General features: G+C 34.9%; 1 protein-coding gene across 1 annotated transcript; it reads left to right on the top strand.

The window, feature by feature from the left end:
* The first annotated feature begins 6683 nt into the window (after window positions 1-6683).
* On the top strand, window positions 6684-8816 carry LOC123261721 (sporozoite surface protein 2-like). Its single transcript, XM_044723499.1, has 3 exons — window positions 6684-6787; window positions 7203-8549; window positions 8623-8816. The coding sequence occupies exons 1-3, from the start codon at window positions 6760-6762 to the stop codon at window positions 8778-8780; spliced, it is 1533 nt and encodes a 510-aa protein (XP_044579434.1). The 5' UTR covers window positions 6684-6759; the 3' UTR covers window positions 8781-8816.
* The last annotated feature ends 5250 nt before the right edge of the window (window positions 8817-14066 follow it).

The following is a 14066-nucleotide window of genomic DNA, read 5'->3' as shown; positions in this document are numbered from 1 at the left end:
ACCTGGAAAGACTTTCTTGGAGGTCTTCAGACTTTTTTCCCATCAGCTTGTTTGCTGATTCCCAACCGAACAAGTGATAACTATGCTGAAATTCCCGACCTAGAGAAGACTGAATCTAAAAACTCTGGAGATAAAGTAAGCAAGTTAAAAACCAAGAATTAATAAGACAACATTAACTATTTGTAAGGTAAAAAAAAAGGTAAGAATTTTGAGCGGTGGTATGATCAAGGTAAATATTATAATTTTTAAAAATTATAAAAATAAATCGAGTTGAGACTAACGATACATTTTTACAGATGAGAAGAGTGATGCAACTGAAGGAAGGCAACAAATCGATTCGGTGGTTTGGAGCACCACTGTTTTCGTTGCCGCTTTCTGGTTCCGATCAGCATAAAAATATTATATATTTGTATCTCGTTGCGAGGTAAAAATCACTAAGTGACAAATTGAGTTTGACAGCAGAATTGAGCTGGAGTATTTTGTCATGAGGACTAGATGATGATTTTTAATTATTTTACTTTGAGATTTGAACGTGGTCGGTGATAAGTATCGTTTAGGCAAATTTTTTTCTCATTGCGGGTTATAAATTTTAACTACTAAGTGAAAAATTGAGTTCGATAACAGAATTGAGCTGAAATATTTTGTCATGTGAACAGAGTGAATAATTTAAAAAGTTTAAAATAAATCAGTGGGTAAAGAATATCCTGTAGGTGGGTTAATTTCTCAAAGGGTGGCTCGAATTATTATTGCTAAGGCAAAAATTAATAGGCTATTGATAATCTCTCGGATCCCTTGATCCAACTTGAGGTTTAATTGTTAAAAATAATGACTATTTTATACATAAGCCGAAACAAATTAGCTGTTAAACATCGTTTGACCCGTCCAAGTTTATAATTTTTAATTTTTACTAATAATAATTAAAATTTGTTTGTTAATTAACCGAGATCAATGAGCCATTACTACTCTCTCGTTTCCTTTCAATCGACCTATAATTTATATTGATAATAATGATTGATATTTTATTAATTAACTGAAATAAATGAGTGATTGATACTCCCTCGTTTCTTCTAAATTGAACTATAACTAATTTTGATAATAGCAATTAAGATTTTATCAATCAACCAGAATAATTTGGACATTAATATTCTGTCATGTCCCTTGTACCAACCTGTGACTTAGTCTTATTATATTATTTACTATTGTATTCAATTGCCAAGATAAATCAGCTTTTAAACATCTTTAGACCCGTCGAAGTTGATAATTTTTAAAGTTCACTAATAATAATTGATTTGTCACGAAAGAAACGTAATAAATGAGCCTTCGATTCTCTCTTGTTACCTTTAAGTCTAGCTATGATTCATTTTAATAATAATGATTAATATTTCATCAATCAACCAAAATAAATGGGCAATCAATATTCTCTTGTATCATCGAAGTCGGCCTCTGACTTATTTTAAAAATCATCATTTATATTTTAACAAATAACCGAAGAAAATGGGCCGTCGATACGTTCTCGTTTCATTTGAGTCAACCTATGACTTTATTTAATGCTAATAATCAGTTTTTTATCCAATTGCATGTATAAATCAGCTGTTAAATATATTTTGTCAGTTCTGAGTTGATAATTTATCAATTTTACTAATAATTATTAATATTTTATTGATTAACCGGAATAAATGGGCCATCGATACTTTCCAATTTCCTTTGAGTCATTCCGTGAGTTATTTCTATAATCATAATTACTATTTTATGCATAAGCCAGAATAAATCAGCTGTTAAATATCTTTCGACCCGATCAAGTTGATAATTTGTTGATTTTACCAGTAATAATTGATATTTCAGTAATTTACCGGAATGAATTAGCCTTCAATACTCTCTCGATCCCTTTAAGTCGACCAAAGACTTAATTTAATGATAATAATTAATATTTTATCAATTAACCAAAAAAAATTGGCGAACGATATTGTCTCGTTCCTTATAAGTTGAACTATGATTTGATTTCATATCTGTTAATAATTTCATATACACTTTTCTTTGACACATACACCATTTGATGATTCTTTGCGCTTCTAAATGTTTCTCCACAAGATTTTTCCCATCAATAACTGTAGCTAATTTATTAATATAATATTCAGAAGATTTTATTTTAATAAAGTTTTTTCTTGAATTTTCTCGACAATATTTAGCCACAATTTTTTTAGCTATTGATATCTTTTGTTTTTGAATTTTCTTATCAGTTGGTTTTACAATGTTCTCACTATCAATAGATTTTGAATTCGAATTTAAATGATTTTTGTCATCAATTTTGGAGTCTTGTTTAGGTAGTAAATTTTCGACAGTACCACCATCTTTGATATTAATTTTCTCTTTAGACAATTCGCTTGAGTTTTCTGAAGAATTATAATTAGGCAATGACGGTGAATTAATTATTATTTCAGACTGCTTTATCAATAATTCTTTTTGATGAGATTCTGTATCATTGTTTTTGTTGTTGTGCAATAATTTATTTGTGCAATTAACTCGTTGATTGTAATTTTTATGATTCATTTTTATTATTTCTTTTAAAGTTGGTAAATTTAAGGTAATATTGCGATCAGTAGTCGGAAAGTGACTAATTGTATTTGTCTGAAATATTTTAGCCAAATGAGAACGCATGAGACTCTGTTCGTAGACAATGCATTCAGGTTTTTGATTATATAATAAAGATATTGCAAACGCAATGGCAAATACCCCACAATCAGTGCCATTACGTTGGTGTTGAACTCTCATGAAAATTAATGATTTTTCATTGATATTGAAGTAAGGATACAAATGTCTCAAAAATAAGGTTTGATCTTCATTTATTGTAAATTTATTCAAAGAATCATAAATATATATTTTTTTAGTATTATAATATGAGCATATCCAGTGTTTATCAGTACTGTATAATATTTGAATATGGTTTTTCAGCGGTGGCACAGGCTCAATATTTTCAGGTCTTGCCAAATACAGTGTGTCACGGTGATCATAGTAATTCGAACAATTAGCTAGAATTAATTTAAATTGATACATATGTTCATCCTGCAGTTGATCTCCATCTGTAACCATATTTAGATACTTGTCATTCAACACTGGTAAGGGACACCTGTGATTGGTATTTCTACGTTTTTTAGTTGGTAGTTCTTCATTTAAAGTTGTTTTAACCTTTCTTCGTCTTTTATTTGTTGGAAAATCTCTTTTTTCTGTAATTGTACTACTTTTTATTTCTAAATTTTGCTGAATGGAAGATTTTTTTTTAACTTCAACTGTAGATAATTCATAATCATTTGCCGGTATTGTGTCGTTCTTTCTTTTTCTTATATTAATTGATAAATAATTACTTTCGGTACCATTGAAATTGTTCGGCTCTTGATTTATTTTTGTAATAGCTCTTTTGTTAATATTCAAAACTGGAAAGACTTTGCTAAAGTTAGTGACGTTGATACTTTTGTCTTTCATTGCATTAAAAATAGGTTTACTTAAATTTTTTTCATTATTAATTTTTGGAAAACTAGATATATTTTTAGTTTGATATATCTTTATTAAATGAGGGCGCATTTGATTATGATCAAATAAAAATGAAACTTTTATTGGCCACTCTCCTAAAGCCAGAGAAGTTGCAAATGCTATCGCATAAACTCCACAATCGTAATTATTTGGTTGTCTTTGTACATCAGGAAATTCAATTGTATTACTATTAAATGTAAATTCTGGGTATAATTTTTCTAAAAAAATCTTATGCTTTTCATGAAGTTGTTTTCTATTCGCAGAATCAAAAATATAAATTTTTTTGGTATCATAATAACTGCAAACCCAGTGATCGGTGCCATACCTGTCATTTTGATTAAAAATATAATCTGTGTCGCGACTATGCAATATTTGTATATGCTCTTTATTAGCATCCAGTTTTTCAATAGCTTCTGGATGTTGAACATACCAACTTTCTCGAATAGCATACTGAAATTGATTGTGAAGGAGAAGAGCAAAATGATCGATATACTCATCTTCTAACAATTGATTGTTAGCAATAACGGATAAATTTAAATCATGAGTAGAAAACATTTTTATGTAGAATAGTTAATTAAATAAATTAAGGTAAAAATGTTTGTGTGGGAAATAAATTAAAAAAAAAAATGTTATGTAAGTCGTTTATTAATGAAATTTTTATAATTTTCAATTTATGTTAGTAAGTTTATATATGTTTATATATAAGTTCAAGTTATGTTAGTAAGTTTATATATAAGTTTATATATAATTTTAAGTTATGTTAGTAAGTTTATATACAATGGAGTAAGAAATCTTTCAAAAAAGTCACCTGTAAGATTTACAGAATAAATAAATAAAAATTTTGTCCTCACGTTAAAAAATTGATAAACTAGCTGTTACTACAAATTTTTAAAAAATGTTATATAGACTGTTTTTTTTAATGAACAATCACACAGCAGACTTTTTTTTTTATATTAAACAATCGCCCAGCAGACAGTTTTTTTATAATTAAACAATCGCACAGCAGACTGTTTTTTTATAAATAATTAAACAATCGCACAGCAGACTGTTTTTTTTAAATAATTAAACAATCGCACAGCAGACTGTTTTTTTTTATTGAACAATCGCACAGCAGACTGTTTTTTTTATTATTGAACAATCGCCCAGCAGACTGTTTTTTTTATTATTGAACAATCGCCCAGCAGACTGTTTTTTTATAATTAAACAATCGCACAGCAGACTGTTTTTTTTATAAATAATTAAACAATCGCACAGCAGACTGTTTTTTTATAACTAAACAATCGCACAGCAGACTGTTTTTTTTATAAATAATTAAACAATCGCACAGCAGACTGTTTTTTTATAACTAAACAATCGCACAGCAGACTATTTTTTTTTTTTTTTTATTTTAATTATTACCGAACCAAAGAAAAATAGAGAAGAGAATAAAAATAAATAATAAATAATCACTCAGCTTAAAAGCTAATGAAACGCTTAATTAATAAGTGTACTAATAATCAACAATTGGAAACAATTTAAGTAATATATATATATTGCTATTGTTACATATATATTAATTACAAATTTTTATAATTTTAACTTATATTTTTGTTTCCAATTTTGATGCATAAAAACATACACTAATAAACATTAGAATAAAATTTTTCAGGTTATCCATAAAATGAAAAATATATAATTGCTTGAAGTTCGTCAATAATCGAAACTAAAAAAAAAAAAACGGGACACGATTTATGATTGGTTAAAATTAAGGCGCGCGCGTAGCACGTCATTCAAGTAAAATTCCATTTAAAGGGTGTTTAATTAATAACGATGCTGTCTTTATTTATCTACCTAATAAAACAAATATCTTTAGATTTATCGTATAACTGGTACGTTAGTAAAGCTATATATGTCACTGAGTGCACTGAATAAATAAATAACTGAATAAATAAGAAGGTGGATATCAGAAAATTCCACTTATGTTTTGAAGGAAATATTATTCGACATTGACAAATTTCTATGAGAAACTACGCTAGTCAATCGATCAGATCTTAGTAGTCGCACCTAGATGTCACTACTACTACTAACAAATTGAGCGGCAATTCGAAAGGATCAACACTCAAACGTAAGTTGCAGTACATGCTATTTTAAAAATTTTATTTTTTTAATGCGTCTCAAAAAAAATTTTAAATCAAATAAAATGATGCTTCCAAAAAAGAGCCTAAGACTAACCAAAAGCATTATAATAGCTTACGTAAGTTTAATTCAATAAATAATTTAATAAAATTTCAGATAATATACAGATAATATACAGAATAACTTTATTTTTAACGGCGTATTGATAAGGTACTGTCAGATGAAAATTGAGTTACCCGACATTTAAAAATTTTTAAAATTCTTTTTTATTCAGAAAATTATTACAAAAAAATAAAAAAAAAAAATTTCATTTGTAAAAAACTTGAAAAACTGTAAGTGCAATTAAAAAAAAATATTTTTTTTTGTTTTAATTTGATTATTAGAAAAAAATTAAAAAATTAACAACGTCAGCTACCTTTATTATTATTAATTTATTACTGGCGATGTCTTCACTGACATCGAAATGGCAACACTGTACCACTCGTCGGTAAGAAAACGTTCCAATTTAATATTCTGATAGTCCATTTTTGTCAATTGGTGAACCGGAATATTGACATCAGTTCGACTACGTGAAATTATCAATGTTTTAATCGTCATGACACTGAATTTTTAAATATAAAAATAAATGATGAAATTAAAATTATTTGTTATAAATATATATATATATATAATATAACTATACCTTATAAAATAAATAAATTCAATTGTTGATTGGACGACATTTCGTCTCAAAATTATTCTCGCGAGGTATTACAATAATGATAAATTACAATAAACGGTAACGTTCGGTTGTTATGTTAACCAACTTTTATTATTAATATTTTTTAGTAGCAGGTGTCGCGGCAAAACAATAAAATAGGATACATCAAATGATTTATATAGTTCATTTAGCTTATTCTTTTTCGTTGTTGTTGACGTGTGTGTAAGTAGCCTTTATAATTTATTTTTAATTAAAAAAATTAAAAAAATTTGCCACAGTATTTTTATGATTATCAATTAAAATATCTAACATCTTCCCAAAAAACATAATAGAGATCGTTTTAAATATATTTAAGTAAATTTTAGAACAGTTAGTTATAATGTTTATAATGTTGTTTTTTTAAGTTTGATTTGAACAAAATGGCGGATCAACGGCGACGAATATCCCGTAAGTAAATAAAAATTAGTGCTAAAATCAGCAGATATCTGACAATTTAGTGATATTAGTGACGGATTTATTTATTATTTATTGATAACAATGTAATATTTATAAAAATTTAAAAAATTGTTAAATGCTATTGCACGGCTCATGATTCGAAGCATCGAAGAGTACTTCACAGTTGAAAAACTTTTTGTGCCTAATTTCAAGAACTATTTTTATTATTATGCCCTTGTTTGTTTATAAAATCAAGATATTTTATATGCTATTGTCAAGATAATGTATTTAACTATTTTATTAATATAATTGTTACTCGTAATTGACTCTGTCGAAGCACTATTTTTTTCTGTGAATTTCGGGAGTGATGGCATTAAGACTGCAGATTATTCGTGATTTTACTAATTTCAAATTTCATTTTTGACAGAACAAGAACTCAACAACAATTTCATGCAGTGGGTAGTTGGACCAAATAACCACTGGGCTCGAAACTTTGGTTTCCAATACCAATTAGGACACCAACAAGCCAATCGGAATATTTGGTATATCCCACCACCGCCAGTAGCTCCGCTTGCAGCTCCGCCTATGATGCCACGAGCAGCTGAACGTGCAGCTCTGATGATGCCTCCACCACCACCACCGCCACCAGCGAATCCAGCTGAAAATTCCCCGGGACATCAACGAGAGAATCCACCAGCAAATTTGCCAATGGATTCGCCAGCTAATCCACCAGAGCTTCCTCCAGTGGATTTGCCAGCAAATTCCCCAGGACATCAGCGAGAGAATCCACCAAAGCTTCCTCCAGTGGATTTGCCAGCTAATCCACCAGAGCTTCCTCCAGTGAATTTGCCAGCAAATCCCCCAGGACATCAGCGAGAGAATCCACCAGAGCTTCCTCCAGTGAATTTGCCAGCAAATCCCCCAGGACATCAGCGAGAGAATCCACCAGAGCTTCCTTCAGTGGATTTGCCACCAAATCCGCCAGTGGATTTACCAGCAAATCCGCCAGCGAATTTACCAGCAAATCGGCTGGCAAATCCAACAGCGAATTTGCTTGAAAATCCACCAGAAAATCCAGCAAATCTGCCAGCCGATCTGCGAGGACATATGCCTGAGAATCCACCAGCAAATCCACGAGGATATTTTCTAGAGAATCCTCATGCGAATTTTCAAGCAAATTTGCCAGCAAACCTGATGTTCAATTCAGCAGGAAATTTTCTGGCAAATCCACCAGGAAATTGGCCAGCAAATTTACAAGTGAATTGGCCAGGAAATTCACAAGTGAATTGGCCAGGTAATTCACAAGTGAATTGGCCAGGAAATTCACAAGTGAATTGGCCAGCAAATTCACAAGTAAATTGGCCAGCAAATTCACAAGGAAATTGGCTGCCAAATTTACAAGCAAATTGGCTTACAAATTCACCAGAAAATTGGCTGGCAAATCCACCAGGAATTTGGCTAGCAAATCCGCAAGCAAATTGGCTAGCAAATCGACCCGCAAATTTGTTCGAGAATCCGCCAGAGAATATTCCAGCAAATTTGCCAGACAATCCGCGAGGATATCAGCCAGCAAACGTGCCAGCTAATCCGCCAGCAAATCCACCGGCAAATAGGCCAGCTAATCCATCAGAAAATTTACTAGCGAATGTTCCACTGGAAGATCTTCCACTTGTGCCGAGAAACTCGCAAAGTATGTCGTCTGGCTTGAGTGCTGACGATATTGCAGCTCAGTGGCAACTGCGACCAAATTCGTCGGTTGGACCTACTGTCACTTGTAAGTTTTTTAACACTCTACAATATTAATTATTAGATTCCAGTTTAATTAATTAAATTAACTTTTTTAACAGCTGGATCCAGTCGTCGCCACTTCGCAGGTGGTATAGGTCATCGCAATAATAGAGGGCGTGGTAAAGGGCGTAGCAGAGGACGTGGCAGAGGACGTGAGAGATGGCCGTACGAAAAGGGAAGTGGCGGAATCGTTCATAATTACTACATGAAATATTAAAAATAACTTTAAGGAAGTTGTAGCGTGATAGGCATTTCAACAGAAAATTATGAAATTTTTTTTATTGAAAGATAAATATATTAATAATTCACTACCAAAATTTCAGATCAATTGACCGCATCGTTTTTGAGTAATTAATTTTCGAAATTGTATCTTTTACACGTAGAGGTATAGAGAGATGGTAAAGTTAGTATGAAATCTTCCATACCACTCGAGTGGGCCAAAGATTTCATACTAACTTTATCATCTCTCTATACCGCTACGTGTAAAAGATGCAATTTCAAAAATTAATTACTCAAAAACGATGCGGTCAATTGATCTGAAATTTTGGTAGTGAATTATTAATATATTTATCTTTCAATAAAAAAAATTTCATAATTTTCTGTTGAAATGCCTATCACGCTCCAACTACCTTAAGATTTATAATAAAATCTATTTTTATACTTTTCAATAAAGAAATAATAAAAGTGTGTCTTGAATGAATTTATTATTGCTATTGTTATTATTATTATTATTATGTTATTAAATGCTCAGGGGGGTTGTCCCCGGAGTCCGATTCTCCGAGGGCCCAGCCTGAGCTCCATCCATTACTGCTGGACCACTCCGCACAACAAGGCGGTTAGTGATCACAGCAGGCCAAAGTCATTTTCCTAAGTAGACGGAGGGAACCTAGTATGACAGCCTTCTGCATCCTGACCGCCAAGAATTCAGCTTTTGATGAGCAAGCTGGAACTCTGGCAAGTGAGGATACAAAAGACTGTTTCATCCCTCCGAGGACGCCAACAATCAGGACGACGAGCTTGACACGGTAACCTGGGTAAAGTTTGCCAATTTCAAACAGGAGATCCTGATATATCTGTCTTTTGTGCTCTTCTTTGGCTGAGATGTTGTATTCAGCCGGGGCCGAGAACTCAATGACATAAATGTCACAAGTAGCCTTGTCGAAGAGCACAATTTCAGGTTTGTTGTGATCTATCCGCCGAGTTGTTGCAAACGGCATGTTCCAATAAATTTTGCAACTGTCATTCTCAACAACCTGGGGAATATCTCCTGGCAGATAAGGCAGCACTGGTGTCATATCAATACCGTAGTAATGACGAAGATAGTAGTACAGTACTCTCAGGGCAGCGTTGTGACGCTGGATATATGCACCTCTCGCCAGCACAGGACATGCTGACAAAAGGTGCATGAGCGTCTCCGGGTGTTGTTTACACATCCTACATGACGTGTCCAGAAGCTGCACCTGGAGCACCTTGCTACGGTATTCTAGAGTGTTAATGACACCATCTTGGCAAGCAAATATGAACCCTTCAGTCTCGGACATCAGGCCAGCTGACTTTAAGAAGGAAAACGTCAGCTGGGTGGACAAGCCATGATCACGCACGTGTTTGAAGAACACGCTGTGCATGGACTTGTCCATCAGTTCGCCTAGGAGTAGTTTTTCCTCGGCGTTCCTGATGACGCTCTTGAATTCCTCCTTTCGGAGTTCCATAAGAGCGTTTATCTCTCCAAGACCAAGGGTTCTTGCTGCATATATAGCTGCCTTTATACAAGAACGACCCCTTATGCGCATTCTCATGTTTATGAACAATTTGCATAAGAAAGTCATCCTCGTCTGCAGTGAAATTGACAACTTCGTGTGTTAAACCCAGGACCAAACGATCATGCAGCCGCTCCAAACTCTGCAGACCTCTCCCACCGATGGACCGGGAGAGGTATAATCTGGCGACTGATGAATTGGGGTGCATGCTCCGGTTCATGTTGATAGTCTTACGGGTTTTGATGTCGAGATCTCGCAGATCCTTTCGGGCCCATTTTAAGACACCGAAAGAGTATAGTAAGACTGGGACAGCGAGCGTGTTAGTAGCGGAGACTTTATTTTTACCGGAAAGTTCGGAGGACCAAATTTTCCGGAGTCTCCTAACATACTCGCTACGGAGAGTTGCTTGGACTTCGGAGACCGCATGCATGCGGTGCTCTTCCATTCCTAGATATCTGTACAACTCTCCGGCGTCTAATTGTCTTAAAACGCTCCCATCTACCAACTCGACATCATCACCCGTAACAGAGCACTTACCCCTCGCCAGATGTACGACCGCACACTTGTCCAACCCAAAAGACATTCCGACATCCCGCGTGTACTCTGCTACGATGTTAAGAGCCGCCTGTAGATGATCTTCATCAGCACTATAAAGCTTCAGGTCATCCATATAAAGCAGATGGGTAATCGAGTATTTTCGATCACCCGGAGGCCCCACAGAGTACCCACGAGTTTTACTGAGAGCAACAGATATAGGCAGCAGTGAGATGCAAAACAGCAGAGGGCTTAAGGAATCACCTTGGAAGACCCCTCGTTTGTACTCTACAACTCCGGTTATGTGCAATGCGTTTCCACTTCCAATGTGAAAACGCGTTCGCCAGAGCTGCATTGTACGCCGAATGCATTCCACTATTTCAGGATTGACCCCCAGGCATTTGAGGAGATATAAAATCAACTCATGAGAAGTTGAGTCAAATGCCTTGCGATAGTCGATCCAGGCCATTGACAGGTTGCGTTGATAGTAGATCGCATCTTGTGTGACACATCGATCAACTATCAAGTTCTCTTTGCAACCTGACAGGCCTCTTTTGCTGCCACGCTGTTCATATATCTGTTGCCATACAGGTTCTATCTCCTGCAAAATACGGTTGTTCAAAATTTTTGTAAAAATTTTATATACCGCATTCAAGCAGGTGATAGGCCTGTAATTCTTTGGGTCAGACAAGTCACCTTTTTTTGCTATCAGTACGGTTCGCCCTTCCACTAGCCAGTCTGGAATCGGTTCGTCAGCTCTAATGTACGATGTAAATATACGGGCCAGATGGAGGTGGGTAGAAGTAAACTTCTTCCACCAAAAGACATTTATGCCATCTGGTCCCGGGGCAGCCCAATTTTTGCTGCCATTTAGAGCTGAACGAACTTCATTCACACTGACTGCAGGGCTCTCTTCATCAGCATTCTGTCTACGGTGTTCCCGACAGAATGCTTTAAAGTCGTGCAGAGCTGGAGTATTGGCGTTCACGTTTGGTTGATCTCCATACAACTCAGTCCAAAAAGCTTCCACCCGCTCAGGTGTTGGATAATTCCCTGTAACATCGGTCTTTGGTGTCAGAAAGCGTGAAGGGCTGGATCGAAACAACGAGTTGTCGACCAACCGCTTCAGCCTTTTCTCTAGTGACTTTTTGGCAGTCACTAGAGCCCGCAATTTATTGAGAGACTCTTCCTTGATAACAAGAAGAGTACTCTTATTCAGTGTGTGATGACGCCACCGAAGTTCAGCAGCAATGCGTCGAATTCGGGGCGTGTATGCTCTTTGAGTTGTTTCAAACTCAATCACACACTGAATGCGGGAGACCTGTTTCCGGGATCTGTCAATTTTGAGTCCAAGTTGTGAGATGCGCTGTCTCAACCTTGCCTCGATTGAGAGACAATGTCTCTCTCTCGGAAAAGCCGAAACTGCTGCACCATACACAACCTGGCTCACAGTGAGCAGGGTGGAATCCTCCAGGATGTTTGCACGGAGATCTTCATTTACCGCTTCTAGCTGTTGTTGGGAGTAAGTTATCTTTTTAGATATACTTACTTGCCGTCCTATAAAGGGATTGTTGTCATCCAAGGAGGAACGGCGTCGCTCTTGGTGTAATTGCGCTGGAAAGGAAAGTCTATTAGACTGCCTTCTATCCGGCACAAGCGATCTTCTATTACGCCGAAGATAAGCGGCATAATTACGCAGGTGTTTAGGCGTAAAATGCTCTAGCTCCGGATGCATATCACTCCAAAGAGTGTGCATCCGGGCCATATAACCGCTCACCCCCGGCTCGCTACGTTGGTAGCACACCAAGAGGTCGACTCGTAGTTCCTCCGTCCACTTAAAGAAAGTCCTTAAAGCGCCAGGGTCGTCATCGTTCATCGGGTCCGGCGTGCTCCTCCCACCTGATGAATGGTCCTCATCCGAAAAGGACCGGTTGTGGGGAGCACTTCTGAGATTACGCCTTGTTGTAACTCAGTATTTCAATGCAGTGGGTAGTTGGCCCACTGCATCGGCTACGTCGTTCGCCTACAGACCTGGTGTTATGGTCTGCGTTTCCCGCGATGCGCCGCTTGGAGGCCACGTAGCAAGCACCGCTATTATTATTATTATTATTATTATTATTATTATTATTATTATTATTATTAATGATATCTATCTATATGATTGAGAAAATAAGAGAAATTTTGTCTCCGAGATAGTCATACAATAAAATAAATTTTTTTAGTGAAATTTAGTGTCAATGCAAAGGTCTTAATTTAAATTTGTGCCTTTTCGAGGTTTCATATCATTCTCACCGATAGTCAATTTATCATGATAAGTATTTGGGCTGCATTCGAAAGTGCTCTATCTTTAAATAGATAATTAAAAAATGACCTTGTATCTTGTACATTATTGACATTTTTAAAGATAAAAACTCACTCCGATATTGCACTTATGAAGACCTTTCATTTGAGTACCCACATCAATTTTTCATATATTTATGTACATGAAAATATATCAAAATGCGTGTCGGTACTCGAATCAAAACTCTTAATGAGTGTAACAAGGGGATGAGCTTATACCTTTAAAAACGTCAATAATTAAAAAAGTACAGTGCAATTCAACAAAAGTCATTATTTAATAAAGCAAAGTTTTATTTCTTTATAATTCACAAATCATAGCAGTCACATAGTGACTGCAAGGTTGCTAAATATTATTATAATTATGATTATAATTTACTTTTTAAATTATTGTTATTATGAAAATGTTGTTAGTGAATAATACAATACATAATAAATATAAAAAAAAATTAGGAAAACGGTTGACCCTGAAGGCCATCCTGGCAACTTCCCGCTTATCCCAAATCTAAGCGCTTATCATCACACTTAATACTTTTTTGAGCTCTTCGAACTCAAAAATCTTTTCAAGGTTCGATGAAACATGATTTTTTAAATTTTTAAACTGCTGTAACTTTTGAATGAATCAACCGATTTTCACGTGGTTGGCGGCGATCGATGTAGTTTTTTGAGCTCTATGAAAAAGTTTGAAACGAAGAAATTGATCTGATGAAACATTTCGGAGTTATTACAAAAAAAAAAACACTTTTTTCGATTTGTTTCGACAACGATATCTCACGAACGAATCAACCGATTCTGACGAATTTGGTGGCGATCGATGCGGGTTTTCAAGGTGAAGAGCTGATTAGTTTTTTAGTTCGATCGGTTTAGCCAATTCG

This window comes from Cotesia glomerata, linkage group LG3 (genome assembly GCF_020080835.1).
Source record: "Cotesia glomerata isolate CgM1 linkage group LG3, MPM_Cglom_v2.3, whole genome shotgun sequence".
NCBI lineage: Eukaryota > Metazoa > Arthropoda > Insecta > Hymenoptera > Braconidae > Cotesia > Cotesia glomerata.
Note: the sequence above shows the minus strand (reverse complement) of the source record. Positions and strands in the feature narration are given on the sequence as shown.